We start from the raw sequence: 22,727 nt of genomic DNA, 5'->3' as shown, positions 1-22,727 counted from the left end.
CCTAGCACTCTGGGAGGCAGAGGCGGGAGGGTTGTTTGAGGTCAGGAGTTGAAAACCAGCCTTAACAAGAGTGAGACCCTATCTCTACCAAAAATACAAAAATTAGCCAGGCACAGTGGTGTGTACCCGTAGTCCCTGCTACTCGGGAGGCTGAGGCAGGAGGATCACTTGAGCCCAGGAGTTGGAGGTTGCAGTGAGCTATGATGCGCTCTACCCAGGGTGACACAGTGAGACTCTGTCTCAAAAAAGAAAAACAGAGAGTTGCCTGGCAAGAAAGTGAGCCTTCTCCACCTTAGGTGAAAAACAAGCTCTGCTTTTTCCTCCTGCCTCTCACTGCATCCCCTGTCCCTGTGCTGTGAGGCTGCCCCACTGCTGCCTCTGCCCTTCTCTCGTCCACTTAGGACCTAGTCCATCCCGCCTCCCCCGCTTCCTCTGGGCCCCAACACTTCTTTAGAGAAGATGGGAAGCCAGAGTGTGGCTCTCTTGCCATCCCAGAGCAAACAGCCCAGGAGAGAAACTGGTGTTAATGAGAGGCTCTCTTGTTGCATATGAGATAAGCCTTATCAAAATAAATAAAAGCATATTCACATTTACCAAACATCTCACGGATGTGGCACCCATGGGATTTCAAAAAACCCTTCATAGACTTGCCTCCCAAACCCATGCAACAGCCCTGCGAGGTAGGTCGGTTTTACTCCCCTGTCCAGGCGGGGAACTGGAGGAATTGAGCACAGGGATGTGGAGTCCAGTCCAAAGTGGGGCCTCCAGCCCGTCCGTTTCTCTAAGATGCCTGACCTGCAGCTGTGCTGGGCAGAACCGCCTGTGTGACAGCGGCAGAGGCAGCAGCGTCGACAGGTCAGAACAAACGAGGCCCCAGGACGCAGCAGAGACAGCGCCCGGCGGCTGCGAGCCTGGCTATTTCTGACTTGCCCTAGTTAGGGGCTCCGCTCCTAGGATCCTTTCATAATCACGAGGTTGTTTGAGGTTGTTTGACGTTGTGCAATGTGACATCCATAGGATGCTACTGAAAAAAACCTTGTTTTTTCTGTAGTTTTTGTGCCTTGATGATAAGGTGAGGTGAAGCTTTAAAACAGCCTGTAGTTGTAGCTTTCTTGATATTACTGGTGCCCGTGTGTCCTGGGAACAGTTACATCTGCAGCTTTGGGCAAAGAATAGGTTGGAAGACTGTTTCAATGTTTTCCGTCAGGACAAGGTCATACCGGCACAACTGGGGCCTGGGAAATTGAGACAAAATATCCTGGTCAATAACATTGCAAAATACCAATTCTAGTAAATTGTATTATGTCCTTGGGATATGAAATTACTTAGCAATTATTTCTAATAATATGGGGAAATTCTTGTAGTAAGTAAAATATCAACAAGAAAGCAAGACGTAAGATTTTATTTACTATATAACTTCAACGAGGTTTAAAAACAATAATAGAAAGAATATTAGAAAGAAATAACCAAATATATTAACAGTGGTTGCCTCTGAATAATGACAATACAGGTGATATTTTTTTGCTTCCTAAATCAGAAAATTCAGTACTTTCCAGATTTTATAAAATGAACATGTATTCCTTTGATATTCAGGAAAAAAAAAACATTTAAAAGTCCTACCATTGCTCTGGGAGGCCGAGGCGCGAGGATTGCTCGAGGTCAGGAGTTCGAGACCAGCCTGAGCAAGAGCGAGACCCCGTCTCTACTAAAAATAGAAAGAAATTATCTGGCCATCTAAAAATATATATAGAAAAAAAATTAGCTGGGCATGGTGGCGCATGCCTGTAGTCCCAGCTACTCAGGAGGCTGAGGCAGAAGGATTGCCTAAGCCCAGGAGTTTGAGGTTGCTGTGAGCTAGGCTGAGGCCATGGCACTCTAGCCTGGGCAGAGCAAGACTCTGTCTCAAGGAAAAAAAAAAAAAAAAAAAAAAAGTCCTACCATTGTAGATTGTAATGACTATCCTCTTAGAAGAAATTTGTATTATTAAATATTTTAGAGTATCCTAAACCTTCAAGAAAAAGAAATTCATAAAGTACTAACTGCTCACATAATTTCTTGTCTCTCTCTGCCTACAGATTAGATGCTGGACTACATGGTAAAGTGGCATTTGTCACAAAACATACACATCAACACAGCTCTGCACTTGTTTCTAAAAATCATTCTTTTCCTCTTTCTCCCTTCTCTTTCTTTCTGCCTCTCGCTCTACACACTCACATTGTTGTTTGTTTTTTCTGAACCAATTGAGAATAGATTGTTTACTCCTCAATATTGCGGTATGCCTTTCCTAATAAGGAAATTCTCAGTGCAGATATCAAATTTGAGAAATTTAACACCGATTTAATACTTTTAGACTGTCAATGAAATAAAATATTCCAATTTTCCTGTACCTTTTTAAATACTAGGCTCTGTTTTACCAGTTTGCCAAATTCTACAAAGCTTTCTTTTTTACAACAAATTATCAACTTGCAAGCAGTGTGGGTAGTTAGGGAGGAATTATGTAACTGTAAGCACATAACGTTATTTCTTTGGCTTACTGGGCAATTTATCTTTAAGCACATAACAGTATGATTTTCTTGGATTACTGGGCTACTTGTTTTTAATCAAAACAATTTTTGGAAAACCCTTCATTTCCTGTCATTGTCGATGATGGAGTCTTGTGAAAACATCAGATCAAGCAGATTGAACAGGATCCAACAACATGGAAAACAGGGGCTTGTCAAACCCTGCCTTCCACTCACCTTTCTGGATGGGCCAGGGACCTTAACTTCATTCGCAGAATCCTGAGTTTGTACTTGGGACCTATTATAGATCCTGTAGAGAACATCAACGATATTGCTGCCACTTTATCCAGATCTTGGTTAAATCTTGCAAGTAGACTCACTTGGTGATATTTCTGAAATGTGGCAGGTTCACTGAAAGGAAGAAATAGTATTGAAAAATAGATATAGATTGCTAACAATAGAAAGTGGTTTTGCAGCCCATAAATCATTGGTAAGCACGTAACCACGTGACCCTATAGCCTGCATGAGCTGACTTTCATGGGCAAAGTCCACTGATTGCAGAGGACCGTGCAAGTGAAGCTACTGACTCCCAGTGACGTTAGAGAGATATGCTGCTAATGACTGCCTATGATACACCGGACCGTGTCCTCATCTCTCGACACATCTCTCCAAGCCCCTGAAACATGCTACAAGGTAGGTACTATTCTCATTTTACAGACAGGGAAACAGATGCTTATATATTCGGCAGTGCAGGGATTCAAACCCAGTTTTGGCTGAGCTCAAAGTTATGGACTTTCTCTTAAACTCCATTGCTAGACGTATGTGTATATTTTCAGCCAAACTAGATACTAACTGGGTTGTGCTTAAGTATATATTTTTTCAGTCCTCCCTCTCAGGATGAACCTCAAAATAGCTAAATCCAGGTTCCAATACTTTTTTCCAAGTGTGTGGAGATGTTTTCTACAGTTGGAATCTCAAATTAAGCCTAAGGTATGTCACTGGGAACATTCAGCTCGGCCGTTGTCCTTCTGGGGAGCTGGGAGACCTGAGGAGCCCCTGAGTTTAGGAGGAGTAGGCTTGCTCTAGACTTGAACCCTTAGTTTGGGGGCAGGGTGGAGATGAGGAGGTGTCTGTCACCCCAGCCCCACTGGAATCACGTGTAAGTCCTGTGGAGTGCAAAAGTGCCACAAGTAAAACTAATCTGCAAGGTGCCCAGATTTTGGTTTCTAAATACCATCTCGAAGGCCGGGCGCGGTGGCTCACGCCTGTAATCCTAGCACTCTGGGAGGCCGAGGTGGGCGGATCCTTTGAGCTCAGGAGTTCGAGACCAGCCTGAGCAAGAGTGAGACCCCACCTCTACTAAAAATAGAAAGAAATTATATGGACAGCTAAAAATATATATAGAAAAAATTAGCTGGGCATGGTGGCGCATGCCTGTAGTCCCAGCTACTCGGGAGGCTGAGACAGGAGGATCGCTTGAGCTCAGGAGTTTGAGGTTGCTGTGAGCTAGGCTGACGCCACGGCACTCACTCTAGCCTGGGCAACAGAGTGAGACTCTGTCTCAAAAAAAAAAAAATAAATAAATAAATAAATAAATACCATCTCCACTAAAAGGATCCAGAGCTCCTTGGAGAAATGGTTGATTCCAGGGCTGGGGCAGGGAAAGTACAAAGTGATCCTGGAACACCCTGTGTGCCAGAAAGTACGGAAATGCTTGAAAGACTGATGGAAATGTGCAAAAAGACAGAATCACCTCACACCCATTCAGATGGCTACTATCAAAATGACAGAAAATAACAAGTGTTGGTGAGGATGTGGAGAAAATGGAACACTTGTGCACCATTGGTGGGATTGGAAAATTATGGGAAGCAGTACGGCAGTGTCTCAAAAAATTAAACATAGAATTACGGTATGATCCAACAATCCCACTTCTAGATATATATACAAAAGAATTGAAAGCAGGGGCCGTAAGAGACATGCACACCCGTGTTCATGGCAGCACTATTCACAATAGCCAAGAGATGGAAGCAACCCAAGTCCATCCATAGATGAAAAGGTAAATAAAATGTGATATTTGCAAACAACAGAATATTATTCAGCCTTAAAAATGAAGGAAATATTGTCACATGTTACAAAGTGGATAAACCTTGAGGATGTTGTGCTAAGTGAAATAAGCCAGTCACAAAAAAACAAATACTGTATGAATTTATTTATATGAAATATCTAAAGTAGTCAAATTCACAGAAAGAGAAAGTAGAATGGTATTTACTAGGGACTGGGGGAGTGGGGTAAGGGGAATTGTTTAATGGGTATAGAGTTTCAGTTTCACAAAATGAAAAGGTTCCAGTGATCTGTTTCACAACAATGTGAATATACTTTAACACCACTGAATTGTACACCAAAAAATGATTAAGATGGTAAATTTTATGGCTTTTTACCATAATAAAAAAGAAAAAATTCTTAAAAGAAAGACAATAACAATTGTTGACAAGGATGTGGAGAAATTGGAACCCTCGTACATTGCTGGTGGGAATATGAAATGGTACAACTATAACTTCTTTGGAAAAGTTAGGCAGTGCCTCAAAATGGTAGACATGGAGATACCATATTATGATCCAGCAATTTCAATCCTAGGTATACACCTAAGAGAAATGAAAATGCATGTCCACACAAAAACTTGTATATACATGTTCATAGAGGCATTATTCATAATAGCCAAGAAGTGGAAACAACCCAAACGTCCATCAACTGATAAGTAAAATATAGTATGGATACATGATGGAATATTATTTGGCCATAAAAAGGAATTAAATATTGTTTTATGCTACAACCTGAATGAATCTTGAAAACATTATACTAACCAAAAGAGGCTAGACACAAAGACCACATATTGTATGATTCCCTTTATATAAGATGTCTAGAATAGACAAATTCATAGAGAAAGTAGATTAGCACTTGCCAGGGGTTGGGGGAGTGGGGGGACAGAAATAAGGAACTACTACTAATGGATAGGGGGTTTCTTTTTGAGATGATAAAAATGTTGTGGAATTAAATGTTGGTGATGGTTGTACGTTTTATGAATATACTAAAAATCACTGAATTGTGTACTTTAAATGGTGAATGTTATGTGAATTACATCTCAATTTTTTAATGTTTAGAAAAGAAATACATGGAGACAGGGAGAGTCGCTAGGCAGATAATCACCTTGACTATGACTCCATCTGTTCCCACAGTCTGCTGAGACTAGATAAACTCATGGTACATGCTCTAATATCATTTCTCTTACCTTACATTTAAAAATAATACTAAAAATGTTAAAATTCATCTTGAAAACAAGAGAAGAGTACCCATAATCTCACCATGTAACAGAACAACTATTTCCTTTTTCTACATATTCTCTGATTGATGGTGACCTCTTCACAAACATGACTAAAATAAGAATGTGCTGGCCAGGCGCAGTCGCCCATGCTATAATCCTAGCACTCTGGGAGGCCGAGGCAGGAGGATCGCTTGAGCTCAGGAGTCTCAGGAGAGACCAGCCTGAGCAAAAACAAAACCCTGTCTCTATTAAAAATAGAAAAAATTAGCTGGGTGCGATGGCATGCAAATGTAGTTCCAGTTACTCAGGAGGCTGAAGAAGGAGGATCGCTTGAGCCCAGGAATTTGAGGTTGCAGTGAGCTATGATGATGCCACTGCACTCTAGCCTGAGTGACAGAGTAACATTCTTGTCTCAAAAAAAAAAAGAAGTGGGTGAATGCCCTTTATCTTTGAGGGGGGATTGTTGGTGGGATGGGGCAAGGACTTCTACTTTTATGTTGCATATTCCTTTATTATTTTTTGTTAATATGATCTTTGATTTAAAAATGATAATTATACACATTTATGGGGTATAATGTGATGTTTGATATATGTATACAATGTAGAATGATTAAATCAGCATATTCCTTCATTGTTTAAATCCTTTACAGCAAGCAAGGATAACTTTTATATTAAATGTTTATTCAAAGGAAATGAGGAGGAGAGGAAGGGAGGGAAGGGAGAAAGGGAGGCAAAGAGAGAGGAATGCAGGGAGAAAGGAAGGAAGAAAGGGAAGGAGGGAAGAAGAGAGGGAAAGAAAACCCTTGTACCAATTCCATTTGTAAAGAGTCTGGGAGATCAAAATCCAGGGCAAGCAACTAAGCAGTGTGTCTCCTTATATCTTTTTTTTTTTTTTGTAGAACAAGGAAAAGTACAGACCTATGAATAAGAAAGTAGGAATATTTGGGATTTCATTTCTCTGAGCAAAAAGAGGATCAGTAAACTATAAACTATTGCAACTCAACTTACTGATTGATTTTGGATTCTGTCGTGCTTCCAGCTTTGTCTCTCAATTTGATCGTAATGTCCCCTCTTCTTATGTTCTTGTTCCAAGTGAGAATATCCACAAAGTAATGATACACTGCAAAACAGGGAAAGAGCACGGTAAGAGAGAGGTACTCCCAACGGCTTCCCTGAAGGGCTGATTCCTAAAAACCCAACTTCCCTATAACTGAGTCTCTTTTTCCCTTCCTCTCAAGTTTCTCTGCAAAGATCCATGGCAGAATTTTCTAATGTTGCTTTCTCTTCTCTTTGGTAAAGATTGCATGAGTGACAGCAGAGTTCAGGGCTATCCAGTCGCCATGTTCAGGCCTCACAGTTGCATCGGTGTTCCCGCCCATTGACTGAAGTCTCTTGGCCTGATGCTGACTATTGTCAGCTCACTTCAGTGCCTGCCCATTTTAGAATGAACCACTAAGTGGCCATTTGGAGACCCTCCATGGCCGACAGGGGTCTTCCAATAAAGTAATATGTAACATAAATTTGGGCCATGTCCACCAACATACCCAACCTCCCTCAACTCTTTCCTAGTCCTGACAAGCACCTGCACTCCCCACTCTGCCAACTTTCTCTTGCTCCTAGGCTTTCCCCCACCTGGACACTCTTTATTCTGCCAGCTTTTCAAACCCATCCTTCAGGTTTCAGCTTAATGTCATTTCCTCCAAGAAGCCTTCCCTGACCTCAGGACTAAGTCAGGTCTCCTTTCTTGGAGCTCCTGGCATTCTCTGGACTTCCCCCATCATTACTCAGCACACTTGACTATTCACAAAATGCAAGAAAGAATGATAATCAACAAAAGTGGCAAATGTGTGGATACATATATACAAATATTGCCTGAGTAATGTCTTGTGGGTTTTTAAAAACATAAAATTAGAAATGCTACAACAATAACTGGGAAGGGATGATTATTCCTCTTTATAATCCCAGCAGCATCCAGTAAATTCCTGTTAAATAAAATGGAACATATGATATGTTTGCAGAACTAGTCTTCCTCCCTACTCTGTGCTTCCCAAGGTCAAGTATGTTTTGGGAAGATGGGATCTATCCTTTCATGATGGTTAGATTCACTGACTCTTGAACAAACTTCCAGAGAAAGAGAAAGAGGCTCAGGGAGATGATGATCCCATGAAGGAAGAAGGTCAGTCATTTCATGGCCCATTATTGCTCAGGGACTTGCAGACCAGGCAGATGCCAAATCCATGGCTCCAAAGGAAGAGTGAAACACAGTGATCTGCAACCTGTTTTAGAAGAATTGTTCCTAAGAAAAATGAAAAGGGTGCAAGATTGCAAGAAAGACATGCATCTGTCCAGGCAAATCCCAGTTGCTTCCCAAGGCATAAAATCATCTGCTGCCCCATTCAGCTCCCATCTGGAATACTCAACCTCTTGATGCCCTTTAGGTCATCGTGGTTGCTTAGAACTGGAACTGACCCATAGATGTGGCTGACATCTGATTTTTCCTGGCCCCAATTTCATGTCTCTTGGGAAATCAAACAATTCTGGAAGATCTTAGTGATGAAAATGGCCATCCAGTGAAGCTAACAACTCTTGATTTATTGAGATTTTAATTTTAATGTCCTAGAAGACAGACATTATTATCTCTATTTTACCAATCAGGACACTGAGACTCAGAGAGGTTAAATGACTTGACCAAAGTCACACAGCTGTTATGTGACAGAATCAGAATTTGACCTAGGTCCTTCCAGTTCCAAAGTCCATGCTTCACCATGGCCCTCATTTGCCAACAAGTAGCCAGGAAGCTAAGCATCAGGCATCACCAAAATGAAAGGGATGAGCTAAAGCAAACAACCACATTCACCACTCACTGCAGAATGGCTTCTCCTCAGCTGTGTCAAAGAATGCCTTAGTCATTGGGGGGTCTTGGTCCTTCAAATAGTCTTCCCAATGATCAGCATAATAGCCTATAAAACAAGTTGGAAAAGTATAACATTGACATGTATTACATAAATGTAAAAGCAACTGAGGTAGCAAGAACAGCGAGGTTGACTACAACCACCGCCACGAGACAACCTCCCTCCCACTCCCCAGTGGGAGGACCCTACAGTGGTTTCCTCCCAACCCCCCTTACTGGTTCTCAGTAACAAGGCGGGGGAGTCAGGAGTGGCACACATTGGCATGGACTAAAAATAGCATTGACATTTTTCAGTAAGACATTCATTTTCTAGATTAAAACAGATTCAGGTTCATATCTAAAGTAGCAACACTCTTGCAAAGCAATATGCTTTCCTAAAGAACTACAAGGGGGGCCCTAAATTGTATAGAACCTTGCCCTAAATTGCACAGAACCTTGCCATGTGACCATGTCACCAAGCAGGTAAGTGTCCTCCTTCACGTCTGTGCCTACAGGAAATAAGGTTAAGTGCTGCCCAGAAGGGCTTCTCTCTCTCCTCTGTCCCCAAGCCTAGAGAATGGCCTCCAGATTCTGACTTAATTGATCTGGGGTGGGACCAACGCATCAGTATTTTTTTAATTGATGCACAATAGAAGTACATAGTTTCAGGATACATGTGATAATTTAATACATTCGTAAAATTTATAAAGATCAGATCAATATACTTGGGATATCCATCACCTTAAATATCTGTCTTTTCTTTAAGGCATCAGTATGTTTAAAAACTCCCTAGGAGATTCTAATGCACAAAGTTGAGAATCTCTTGTCTATAGCATGCTCTGCTGTTAACGTGGGTTTTTCCCTTTGGAAAAAAATCAGAAAATTCTCATGGTCATCCAATTTCAAAGCCCTAACCACCTGGAATATTTGTACTAACCCCTAGCAAATACCTGAGCAGCCTCCACCGTATCAACCCCACCCCTGTACATGCACACAAGAGCCAGAGTGTGGAGTGAGGGCATTTACAGACACAGCTCGCTGAAAGGGGTTACTCTGCAAGGCTCATTTGGCAGGGGGCTCTCTGGGCTCACTATAGACCTTCTTCCAGCAGAGAGATTATATGCCCAGAGAAGGTGTTACTGTCCCGACAGGAGCAAGCTATGTCAAGTGACTATACCCTGGGTGGGCTTGGAAACTCTTCTGGAAGCTTCTTTTCCATGCTACAATAGAGTGTCCAGGGAGGCTGTACTACCTTCTGGATGAAACATAGATTCCTTTTTTAATGCTGTCTATTATTAAGAGACTACAGTAGCTCAAAGAACAAATTGGCTAGAAAAAACTGACTATAGATTTTTTTAAAAATACAATTTTAGGGCCTATTTTTAGATAGTAAAATGATTCTGGGGTTCATACCAAAAGTTAGCTCTTTTTTCAGTCAGAGAGGAAACTGCTCATTGGACTTACCCAGAAGGGGACAGGACTCCTTTTGTGGAGTGAGGCAACTGACACACTTGCCGTTCCTATAATCCCGGTAGGAGTCACAGGGATATGCAGTGATAGTGCAGTTCTCTCTCAAGGAAGACAGGTACAGGTACACAGACCTCTGGTGGTCACATTTAAAATACTGCAATCCTTGGGTGTAAGAGAAATGATTAGATTTAGTTGAAGTATTTAGTAATAGTACATTCCATATTTTATACACACACAATTTATCATCTGGCACTGTGCTAACAACTTCTGTGTACCTCATTCCATTTAATCTTTGTAAACACCCATAGGTAAGGATTCATGCCGGCAAGTAGCAGGAGAAAAAATTAAATCAAATGAATATTGTAGCAAGAATTAAAGCAAATATATTTTAATTAAAGACCTTGATTGCTCATTTATCAATCACATATTCCCCATGTGATCCTGAAGCATATAAAGGTTTGAACGCCTCTGGTCTAATTTTGCAGGGTCACTTCCCAGATTGTGTCTGCGTCCACCTGTCAAGTTGGCAGCTACTGGCACTGATGGTGTTGGGTCAAGTGGCCAGCCTTCCCTGGGTCATGGAGAATCAGGAGGGATTACCAAAATCGTTATCACAAGAGCAAATCATAGGAGAGAGAGTCAGTCAGTAAGTCAATGAGTCAGTGAGGAAAAAAAAACAGCAAATCATTAGTTAATCATTAATTCCTTTGGATTATGCTTTTTTAAACGATATGTTACTTAGAGGGAGATTGGAAAGAACTCAAACAACTAGCTTCAATCATATACCTCCCTCACTAATCTGCCACATTTATTATGAGAATTTTCAAACAGGCATAAAAATTGAGAGAATAATATGAAGAACCCTCATGCATGTATCATTCCTGCCAGTGAGGAGATGGAAGCAGCAATGACAACCCTCATCAGATGGGTTTGTCAGTGGAAAGGAGAAAACTTCAATGAGCATTAGAGATTCCCTAGAGGTTTTCTGCAGAAGGCAGAGGCAAGGAGCCATGGAAGAAGGAACAAGTAAAGGCATCAGGGAAAGAAGGCGCTGGGGAGTAACTGGTAGAGGAAGATCCCAAGAGGAAGGCACACAGAGCAGACGGCTTTGAAAAAGGGTGGGGGATGCTCTAAAGGAGAGAACATGAACGTGGTCTTTACATTCTTGGGAACTAAGATGAGGATAGATGAAATGGCCCTCTTACGTGGGACCTTGATCTAGGCACAAAAGTCAAATCTAGCTCACCCCTTAGAGGTGAGAGTTTGTAAGTAGGAGATATTTGGGAAAGAAGCATGAGGAATGATCATAGGAATTCAGCAAGAGAGGAACAAGAGGGGAGTCTATGGCATTATTGAGAGCCAGGGAGACGTTAGCAAGTTTACCTGGACATTGTACTCAATCAAATACTCAATCAACAAGGCTTCATGACTTCCCCATCAATGTTACCAAACAAAAGTGGAACTCACATGGCTGAGGCCTAAAGGTCTGGGGGTGGATAGGACATTCATGATAGCAGCCATGTGGCAGGGACTCCATTTCTGCTACAACGGTGAAGTGAGGGGCTGAATGATAGGAGGTGGCACTAGAAGTAACGAATGGAGGTGGGAGGCGGACCTCAAGTTAGTTCTTAGTGGGGCCATGTGGTGTGATGGTGAGACAGGAAGCTGGTGACGCATGGGGATGGGTATTGGAAGAGATGAATGTCAGAAGGTTGAGGGGTTAGAAGCTGATGTCATTCAAAAAAGGGAACTGGGTCCAAAGATGGGTAATCAGTAGAGGTGAGGATCCAAACAGGAAACAGTAAACCCCATGAGAATAGGAGCTGTGATTGTGAGCCAGTGGCTTGGAGAGGTGCCGGGTGCTGGATCATTTCCTCTTCCTCCAGAGTCCACTTGTGCCCATAGGAGAGATCAGGGAAGGACAAAGAGAAACAAAGGGGCAAGAAAAGAGAAGCGTGGGGCTGGCATGGGGCCAAGCTGGACCAGAGTAAAACCTGGCAGGTGAACGTTAACTTACTGTTCCTAGAACTTCTTTTTGTAGAAACAAGGTCAATAAGAATACAGAGGATGTCTTTTATAAGCAAAGCACATTACCTTTGGCTGCTTTGGATGTAGTTACACCATCCAGGTGGGATTTGAACACTCATTATGGTATTATACAATGTGGTTGGCCCTATTTATGTTATTTCAGCCAGATAATTTTCAAACACTATGTCATTCCAATGGGCCCAAACACAGCTGCCATTTTGTAACAAGATCATCTTTTTTCCTAAAATTATTTCCATGGTTCTTTTACTTTAGCAATGATAAAATACAGAGTTAGAGCATTTAGGGGTGGGTTTTTATATTCTGTCTCCTTACTTCACTTTTTTTGTTTTTGTTTTTGAGACGGGATCTCACTCTGTCACCCAAGCTAGAGTGCAGTGGTGTCATGATAGCTCACTTCAACCTCAAATTCCTGGGCTCAAGTGATTCTCCTGCCTTGGCCTCCCAAAGTGCTAGGAATACAGGTGCAAGCCACTGTGCCTGGCCTTTAACGAGTTCTAAAACTTTATCTTTGCACTCTAATGCTTGTCTATATTTTCCATCATTTCTTTAGGAGAGATTTCCAGATATGGAATTTCTAGGTCAAAGAGACACCTTTTTAAGAGAGACAAATAATTTATAATAGCTTTTAATCATATGGTTATAGTTTTTAAAAACAGTATACTTGAGTTTCAATTTTTAATTTATAATTTATATTTATACCACCTCTCTCTTCTCAGGAAATTATTTTCTATGGAAAACTACTCCATGTAGAATAATATCAGATTTTTAAAATATACCTTTTTCAAACCACTGTTTTACAAAATACAAAGCATCTGCACTTACCTCCAAATATTGTTTTGGGGCAACCAGGTTGATCTAATCCTCCATTTGGGTAGAAGTCTATGTTTCCTAGTGGTTCTCTGTAGCCCAATGCTGAAAGAGAACACACTGTGTTTTATACTGCTTTGAATTTTTCATATCTCATAACTCATTTGCTTGCAGGATATAGGCAGGAATTATAGCATTATTTTATTATTGTTGTTGTTGTTGTTGTTCTGAGACAGAGTCTCACTCTGTTGCCTGGGCTAGAGTGCTGTGGCGTCAGCCTAGCTCACAACAACCTCAAACTCCTGGGCTCAAGCGATCCTCCTGCCTCAGCCTCCCGAGTAGCTGGGACTACAGGCATGTGCCACCATGCCCGGCTAATTTTTTCTATATATTTTTAGTTGTTCGCTTAATTTCTTTCTATTTTTTAGTAGAGACGGGGTCTCACTCTTGCTCAGGCTGGTCTTGAACTCCTGACCTCAAGTGATCCTCCCACCTCGGCCTCCCAGAGTGCTAGGATTACAGGCGTGAGCCACTGCGCCCGGCGTATAGTTGTTATTAGCATTATTGTTATATCTATTTAAATGTTTTGCCCAAAGTTACCCAGCTAGTTAATTAGAAAGCAACAATTTTCAACAAAGTGACTGCAAAAATGGTAATGGAATTTACTTCTAATATTTCTAAAGACATAACTTGCTGCAAGACTGATAAAATGATACATTTGTTCTTTACATTTGGCTGGAATGCCAGGTGCTTCCTGAACATCTATTTGCATTTGTGTAAATTTTGAATGATTAAGAAACAGCAAAAAATGAATTTTTCCTTAGTAGGTAAAATCTTTAAATATTTGGGATCTGGGATGGTAAATAAATTGGAAACACTTCTAGAAAATGGAGACCGAAAAATATAGACTTAATAATTGCTTATTTTCTTTAACTATGTAACTCCCAAATAATCAGTAAAATGCTTGATTAGAAGATTATATATGTACATATATGAATATGCATATAGAGTTCATCATGGTAATAATATATATTGAGAATCTACACATGTCTGTGGACATGATAGTAAGTGTTCTACATACTTTTCTTCTAATTTTCATACTTTTCTTTCTAATTTTCTCTGCAAAGTAGCTATTGGTAAATTCAGATGAAGTAACTTAGATGAAGATACAGAGGCTGGGAGGACTTAAGGAACTAACATGATATCAGTAGAAAGAGCAAAATCTGGAATTTAAATCCATATCCGCCTGACTTCAAAGCTCATGCTCTTTCCTTCAAAATTCACTTTCCAAAAATAAAAAAATAAATTGCTCTATTCCACCAAGCATTAACGTGTCATTGAGGTACTGCACTTATGTAAGGTAGTACTTTGCAAACTCCACAGTAATGCAGCTGTTTCACAAAGAGACATTTCTTCTTAAGGCAAACAATTCCTGAGTCCCACACCAGAGTGCCACAATAGGTGGTTGTATCACAGAGAGGATGTACGATCCACTGACCACTCCACCCTATGTCCGAAATCTTCCCCAAGTTCCTACTCCAGCTATTCTCCTGGACATCCGGGTATAAATACCCATCCTTGAAATGAAACTAGCATCCTGGAAGTCAGAGATGGCCAGGAAGATCTACAGAGAGCTAGAGAGCTGCAGGTGGGTCAGAGTCAGTCTGTGTGGAGAGACACAACACGTAGACATATCTTTCAGCTTGAGGAAATAATGAGAAAAAAACAGCAAAACCAGGAAATCATGCAAATCATGCATCCAAACCCAGTTGCACATAGGAAAACATTTGTCCACATATTGTGCAAATCAGCCTGTCCTTCAGGGCACAATGATCACTCAAAAAAAAAAAAAAAAAAAAAAAGGATGTTGGGAAAATCATCCCCACTCCTGCACAAGTTCCTGGGTGCCTACATTAAACCAGCTTCCTTCGATATTTCTGTGGATTTGGGAACCTGCCTGGTAGGAAAAGTGAAAACCTAAAGGAACTTGATCTGCCCCTACATGATGATCTCCCCGGGGGCAGAGGAGCAGAGGGGAGGGGGCCGTGGGGAGGAAGATGCCTTGGGAGTCAGCGGGTGGGGCACTGGCCCACAAAGACAGGAATGTTACCATCAATGTCGGAATGAATGACGTCAACAAACTGTGCATCACTGGGATCCAATCTATCCTGGGGAGGTTTCCCGGTGAATAAAGGGCCCGCAGGGTCGAGACCTGGAAGGAAAACAGAGTCACTTGGCAGCCCCACGCCATGAGTCACCTGCAGCCAGGGCTTTGATCCCTCAGATGAGAATGGCTCACAGGCTGCAGGGCACCCTCCGGTGGGCGAGCACACACATTCCCATCCTCCTTTGTCAGGACTCCTTTCCTCAGCCCTGCAGCTTGTTCCCACAGTGAGATGGTTACCCTGGCAGTGCCTGAGGGCTGCGTCCAGACTCCATCAGGATGCAAACCTGCAAAGCTCAACAGCAGGGAATGCACACAAGGGGATCAGAGGGTGGGGTTAGACTGTTTCCTCAGCAGAAAAAGCACCAAAGGATGCATAAAAGAGAGAAAAGGCCGAGCCAGGTGATTCATACCTATAATCCCAGCAATTTGGGAGCCCAAGGCAGGAGGATAGCTTGAGGCCAAGAGATCGAGACCAGCCTGGGCGAGACACCCATCCCTCCCCGGTTTTTACAAAAAATAAGAAAAATTAGCTGTGTGTGGTGGTGCAGGGCTGTAGTTCCAGTTACTTGAAAGGCTAAGGCAGGAGGATCGCTTGACCCCAGGAGTTCAAGGCTGCAGTGAGCTATGATTACACCACTGCACTCCAGCCTGGGGAACAGAATGCGACCCCCGTTTCTAAAAAAATTTTTAAAAAGAGAAAAAAGCATATGTTGTACTCATCTTTATCCTATTTTAGATGATCCAGAAACACTCAGCCCACCCTTCTTGTTATTAATAAAATTCCTTTACAGCATCCACTTTTATTCATATATTCTAGCTCATTTGATCCACATTGCAAATCTGTGAGGGAGGCAGGGTGGGTATTATTATTCCCATTTTACAGATGAATAGACTGAGAGGTTCAGGGAGATTAAGTGTCTTGACCAGAACATAGCCTCATGACGCAACTACCTCTACTCATTGAGCTCTGGGTTTCACTGCTGAGTTTAGCAAGCTCAGCTGGAAATGGTGAAACTCACTGGTCAAGCCAGGTGTCAGGCCAGGTAAGGAAGATGAAAATTAAGTGGGTGCCAATCCTCGCAGAATTAACCCACACCATAAATGCCTGAACTGATTTCTCCACCCTGGTCAATGTTAGTTGGGCGTTCCTCGCTATGAAACAGCTGGAAAAACAGGAGAGGAGCTCTTACGATGTTGTAACCACACACACACACACACACACACACACACACACACACACACACACGAGGCTCAAAAAGGATCTGCTTACTAGAGCCCTACCTGGAATGAAGGTTTCAAGGGATATCTCCCTTGAAGTTTTTAATCTATGAATGTCATTTTAAATGACATCTCTCATCCCCTGGTGTTACATATAAAATCTAAGAGATAGCATTTTTGCCTCAACTTTCCTTGTTCTAGCTACAATCTCCCCTTTGCTCCCCTGCCAAGCTCTTTTGCTTCCTTGAGGCATTTCTTTCCCGGCCACGTTTCTTATCTCTTCCTCTTTTGTTCCGCCAGCCTTTCTACTCCCAGCTGATACTAACGTGGGAGGAAATGATCAACATCCAGGCAATGAGTCCACAGGACTTTCTCAACACAACTTGAAAAACTCATCCCCTTGCTGGGGAGGCCTCTCCCTCTTCACACAAGACAGCACCTCTTCCTGTCTAAGAAAATTAACAGTGAGAGCCCGAGTTTATAGCAACCCCAAGATCCATGCAGCTAACACATCTAAACCAGGGGTGGGGCACTGTGGCTCATGCCTGTAATCCCAATACTTTGGGAGGAACAGTTGGGAGGCTCTCTAGAGGCTAGAAGTTCAAGACGAGCCTCGGTGACATAGGAGATCCCCATGCCACAAAAAAATTAGCTGAGGGTGGTGGCATTGTAACAGAGGTAAAGGCCTGAAAAAGAACAAAATGTTTTACAATCTGTCTCTTAAACACCCCCCCCCCAACTCTTTTTGGGAATTGAAATCTGCAACCCTGCCCGAGGCCAGTAATCAGAAGGGCAGAGGAACGTTCTTTGTTTCTAGTGTCTTAAAGCACAGGAGATGGCTCCACGTAACAGAGGTCACGAGATCGTCTTCCCCAGAGCAGCTGTAGTTGAGCAGCAATAGCTAAAGCTATTGGATGGGTAACAGGCCACATTCCCATCCAACAGTCCAATGGGCCCACCCATGCAAGGCAAGAGGAGGGGAAATGTTTTCCTCCTGAAGCTGCTCTTGGGAACAGCTGAGATTGACCTTGGGACTCAGAGATGATAAGAAATCTGGAGAACATGAGGAAATCAGCGGAGACAGAAAATTGAGCTGTGGATCATTGGGTGAGTCCAGGCCATGGAACAGGGCCACATGGGCCCGGAGAGGAAGTAAGTCTGGCGTGGGGCATTTCCATAGTCAGAGACCAGAATACATTGCAGTTCACATTCAAAGTCTTCGAGGGAGCTGGGCATGGTGCCTCACACCTGGAGACCCAGTTACTCAGAAGGCTGAGATAGGAGAATTGCTTGAGCCCCAGCCCATGTCTTAAGAAAACAAAACAAAAAAAAAAATCAAAGTACTTGTGGGAACAGGTTTGTTGGGAGGCTAAGAGGTGACACTGGGGCATATTAATAGATAGAATAAAGCAGTGCCAGCGCTGGAGGGCAGATTTTGCTCCTGTCTTCCCAAACTCTGTGGTCAATGATGTCAGGTTGGAGCTGGAAATCAGCCATAATAGGAGTATTTACACCACAAAAACTAGCAAAATCTGCTGCTGCTGCTGCTTCTCCTCATCCTCCTCTTCCTCCTCCTCCTCCTCCTTATTCCTTCTTTTTTGAGAGCTGGTCAACTTTCAAGTACACCACTGGGAAAAGTCCCACCCACTAGAAGAGGAACTCCCAACAGGTTAAGGAATACAGGCAAATTCAAGCCATCTGTTCTTTCTATACATGAGGGAAAATAAAAATTTTAAAAAGTAAAAACACATTGCTTTCTAAAACATAATGATAATAAATTTTTTAAAACAAAAAAGAGCTTTGTTTCCCTAGGAAGACAAGTAAATAAGATGAGGGCAGCCTTGGCCTTTGGGGCAAAAGTGAGAAAAAACCATCCAGGACAAACAATGTGTCCTCAAGTACCAGGGCTAGAGGAGATGCCAGTCAACACAGGGAGGCGGGTGTGACCCAGAAATGACTTGCACAGAGCTACCTGCCAAGTTTAAGTAGCACATTCAGACTTGTGGTCCTAAAAGTTTACCTCCCAAGTGTAGTTGGTTTGAATCATTTACCTCTCCCCTCCCCCCAGCCACTTTTACCTTTTCAGATTCTCTAGATTTAAAACAGCTCTCTGGGGGCTGGGCACAGTGGCTCACGCCTGTAATCCCAGCACTTTGAGAGGCCAAGGAAGGAGGATTGCTTGAGCCCAGGAGTTTGAGACAAGCCTGGGCAACATAGCGAGACCCTGTCTCTACAAAAAAAAATTAAAAATTAGCCAGGTGTGGCGGTGAGCACCTGTATGTAGTCCTAGCTACTCGGAAGGCAGGAGGATCACTTGAGCCAAGGAATTTGAGGCTCCAGTGAGCCATGAGCTCTCTGGGAAAGGTGAATGGGAGACGCCTCGAGTCTGAAAGAGAAAGCAGCCCTCAGCCCTTCATGTGTAGCTGTGGAAAGTTACTAAGCGCTGGGCAAGAGATCCTAGCAAGGGAGCCTTTGTTTGGGGTTTGACAGCAGTGTTTCTGAGTATTTTCATTCAGTGTTGGCCTGAAAGCTGATATTTAGTGAGTAAGCCCCAGCCATCAAAATTCCCATTTCATTTTCTTACCATGAGACTGCAGCCATGCTTGGGGACTGAAGTGTATCAGGTCTGTAGCTCAAGCTATCCTGGATTCCATGAAAGGAAGGAGGCTGTCTGTTTTGGGCACACAGACCAAATCTCCATGGGACACAGCTATTTTTCTAGCCATAAGAGAAATAAAGATGCCACCAATCTTTCCTATATGGCATATACAATTTACAAAGTGCTTTACTTATATTTTATTAAATAATAATCTGAGGTCAATGCTATTATGGTCTTCCTTTTGCCCAAGAGGATCCACACTCAGAGAGGTTAAGTCATTGGAAGAGCTGGCTCCGAACCCAAAGAGTTGGATTGCCCGAATAATGCTCCCCCATGAACAGCCTGCCCGTGCCTGTTCAGGGGAGCTTACCTGTAATTCTCCCCAGCTGCCCGTCATACATCTCTCCAACAAATCCGGATATGTGGGCTCCTAGACTTACTCCAATCATGTAAATGTTGTCAAGAGAAGCTCCTTTTGCCTGGAATTTCAAGAGGTCCATCATTATAAATTGTAAAGGGCCAAGAAGTTGACAACATTTGCAGAAATTTCCTAGCTGTTGATTTTGGAGAAATATTTCTAAGCATCTATTCTCTCACTTAAATGTCACAACGCCCCTGCAAAGTAAATACTTTTATTTTTTCTTTTTTTTGGAAGGCAGGGAAGATTTTATTCAAGAAGAACTATTGCAATAGGGTTCTGTAGTAGGGGGGAGAGATTCGGTTCATTCTCTAAATACTATTCTTTGGATCATACAAATAAGGAAACTGAGGCACAGAATTGAAGTCATCTGCTCCCAGTCAGGCAGTTGGGGAGGGAGAAGAGCAGGATTCAAACCAGTCTGTCCAAGTCCAGACCTTTCCAGACTGGGGAGAGGGGCAACAATATATTTTGATGGATTCCCTTAACTTCATACAGGCTCAGTTAACAAAATCATGATGCAGGGAGAAGGAAAGGAGGAAAGAGCAGACAGAGTGTGGACCACACTGTCCATAGGCTTCTGGGATGGCTTGTCATTAGTCAGTTTAATATTTACTTTCCTGGGGCCGTGGCTTAGATAGGAAGCTCCTATAAATCATGTCATCCTTGGCCACAAGGGTCACCAGGCCTGACTCCCTCTGAAATTGTCTTGATTTCATGTCAGTTTTGTTGTTGTTGTTACAAGGGGCATCTCATGAGATAGATCACTAAATAAAATTTAAAGCTTAACCTTTGCAAGTCTTCTAAAAACATCAATCATCTCATCAGACCGTGTGTCTCACTCAGTTTTGGTTTTGGATAACCTGGTCACTAAACTTTTGGCAGTCTTAGCAAAAGGAACAGCTAGAGAAGTTGAGGAATTTCTTAGAAGTTTAAACAAGGAAACTCCTAGACAGAACCTTCCCTGCCCATAAGATACCTTTATATGAATTAGAAAAAGATATCCCTTCCTCAGTATACTTTGTCATCATCTGTTGGAAAATTATCACGATAAATATATAAATCTACAATGTCTACAATGATGGTGATGCTCCCTTAGATGGGTGCCCTTATAGTGCACAACCTGTGCAATCATACCTCGCATGCAGTCCCTACCCGCACCTTCCCTGGGGCTTATTCATATTTGCAAAATAGTCACCCTGTTCACTGCAGATATCTTTTGGCTTTAAACCTACAAATAATGGGCCAATTTCAATTTGGCCCTGAATCATCTAAGAGAATTCTCTTACCAACATCTGGTCGATAAATTCCTTCAAGACTATGGCTACTTTTTTGGTCTTGCTAGCTGCCTGGTTGTATATTACAGTTGTAGCTCCTCGATTCCAATCAACGACAACCACGTTCATGTCTTCTACAAAGAGCAAACCCTCTACTAAGTCCCCTATCCAAACTGGAGGGGAGCCTGTTGGCCTAAATCCATGGACAATGAAGGTGGTTTTCCTGGTCACATTCAAGTTCCCCAAAGCTGTGGAGTTCACGGCTTGTGCGCAGGTCAGGTTTTTCCTTGTGTACAGCATCAACTTCACGTTTAGTCCCGTACCAATCACTGCACTGTGAAAGCTCAGTCTGGTGAATGAAGGACATGTTTCATCTGTGTCTGAAAGTAAAAATTAGATGACGTCATGACAGTTCTTTCCTGGGATGAGCATCTAGCAAGAGGGCTGTCCCACATTTGCCAGAGTTCTTCTTATGTCCCTTATAGCACCTGGTAAGGGGCTGACCCTAGCTGAATGAAGGTGCAAAGTCATACTCCATTCAGAATTCATGAGTAAGTGCCCTCTAGTTTCACCAGGAAAGCCAGTCTTCCAAATCCCACCCTCTTTCAACGTCTAGCCCAAAAGTCCCCTCATTGACGCCTTCTCCAACCCTCCCCACCATAAGCAATGTCCTCCACCCCGGGACTCCCAAAACTCCTTTATGTACCTTGTGGACAGCACAGTGAAAACACACTGTCAGGGGTGTGAGTATTTATTTGTTTATTTACTTGTTTTGGAAATTAGGCTGTTATTTTTCTCTCTCCTGATAGAAGACCAGGTAACACAACTCATTTTCAGTTTGGTGAGCATGGGTGACCCCATTTTGATTTTTAGTCTGGTCTGTCAGGGCCTACTGCAGGAGTTTAGTATAAAACAATGGCCCCCTATGATTTTTTTTTTTTTTTGAGACAGAGTCTGGCTCTGTTGCCCAAGCTAGAGTGAGTGCCGTGGCGTCAGCCTAGCTCACAGAAACCTCAAACTCCTGGGCTTAAGCAATCCTACTGCCTCAGCCTCCCGAGTAGCTGGGACTACAGGCATGCACCACCATGCCCAGCTAATTTTTTTTTTCTATATAGATTTTTAGTTGGCCAGATAATTTCTTTCTATTTTTAGTAGAGACGGGGTCTCGCTCTTGCTCAGGCTGGTCTCGAACTCCTGACCTCGAGTGATCCACCTGCCTTGGCCTCCCAGAGTGCTAGGATTACAGGCGTGAGCCACCATGCCCGGCCGTGATTTTTGTTTAACCCTTGGCTATTCCAACGTTTTTCAATCTTTATGTTTCCTGTTGTGGGTCTCCATGTTAATATGACTTGTATTACCAGGCTAACTACACAAATGGATATCTTTTTAAATCAGGTCATTTGACAGTGAAATGTCCTTAATCACCATTATGGGCCGGGCGCAGCGGCTCACGTCTGTAATCCTAGCACTCTGGGAGGCCGAGGTGGGAGGATCGCTCGAAGTCAGGAGTTCAAGACCAGCCTGAGCAAGAGCAAGACCCCCGTCTCTACTAAAAATAGAAAGAAACTAACTGGACAACTAAAAATATATAGAAAAAAAATTAGCCGGGCATGGTGGCGTATCCCTGTAGTCCCAGCTACTCGGGAGACTGAGGCAGAAGGATTGCTTGAGCCCAGGAGTTTGAGGTTGCTGTGAGCTGGGCTGACGCCACGGCACTCTAGCCTGGGCAACAGAGTAAGACTCTGTCTCCAAAAAAAAAAAAATTACCATTATGCCCTCAAAAAAGACTGTGACCAATTGGACTCAAAGACTGCTGAATTATCTTTATTGCCTGAACTTTGAATTATTTGATTTCGAGTACTCTGGGAGGCTGAGGTGGGAGGATCACTTGAGGTCAGGAGTTTGAGGTTGCTGTGAGCTAGGCCGATGCCATGGCACTCTAGCCAGGCAACACAGCAAGACTCTGTCTCAAAAAAAAAAAAGTTATTTGAGTCTGATCAGTTTATTTTGTA

At 42.7% G+C, this 22,727-nt stretch overlaps 1 protein-coding gene across 1 annotated transcript; it reads right to left on the bottom strand.

Moving 5' to 3' along the window:
• Window positions 1-211: 211 nt before the first annotated feature.
• Window positions 212-20,893, bottom strand: LIPH (lipase H). The gene is made up of 9 exons (XM_069475234.1): window positions 20,728-20,893; window positions 19,391-19,499; window positions 15,147-15,248; window positions 13,052-13,141; window positions 10,175-10,342; window positions 8,685-8,780; window positions 6,829-6,940; window positions 2,739-2,912; window positions 212-1,235 (listed from the first exon to the last, which is right to left on the bottom strand). The coding sequence occupies exons 1-9, from the start codon at window positions 20,842-20,844 to the stop codon at window positions 1,148-1,150; spliced, it is 1,056 nt and encodes a 351-aa protein (XP_069331335.1). The 5' UTR covers window positions 20,845-20,893; the 3' UTR covers window positions 212-1,147.
• Between the last annotated feature and the right edge of the window lie 1,834 nt (window positions 20,894-22,727).

This window comes from Eulemur rufifrons, chromosome 7 (assembly GCF_041146395.1).
Source record: "Eulemur rufifrons isolate Redbay chromosome 7, OSU_ERuf_1, whole genome shotgun sequence".
In the NCBI taxonomy this organism is placed as follows: domain Eukaryota; kingdom Metazoa; phylum Chordata; class Mammalia; order Primates; family Lemuridae; genus Eulemur; species Eulemur rufifrons.
The sequence above is the reverse complement of the archived record's forward strand: the minus strand, read 5'-3'. Positions and strand labels throughout refer to the sequence as shown.

Bases quoted from the DNA above. Each gene is read 5' to 3' on its own strand.
- LIPH (XM_069475234.1), bottom strand. From the start codon at position 20,844: ATGAACGTGGTTGTCGTTGATTGGAATCGAGGAGCTACAACTGTAATA. The intron at 19,500-20,727 runs GTAAGAGAATTC...TTGAAATTCCAG, and splicing joins AATTTATCGACCAGATGTTG to GCAAAAGGAGCTTCTCTTGA. The intron at 2,913-6,828 runs GTAAGTTGAGTT...TCTTCCTTTCAG, and splicing joins ACAGAATCCAAAATCAATCA to TGAACCTGCCACATTTCAGA.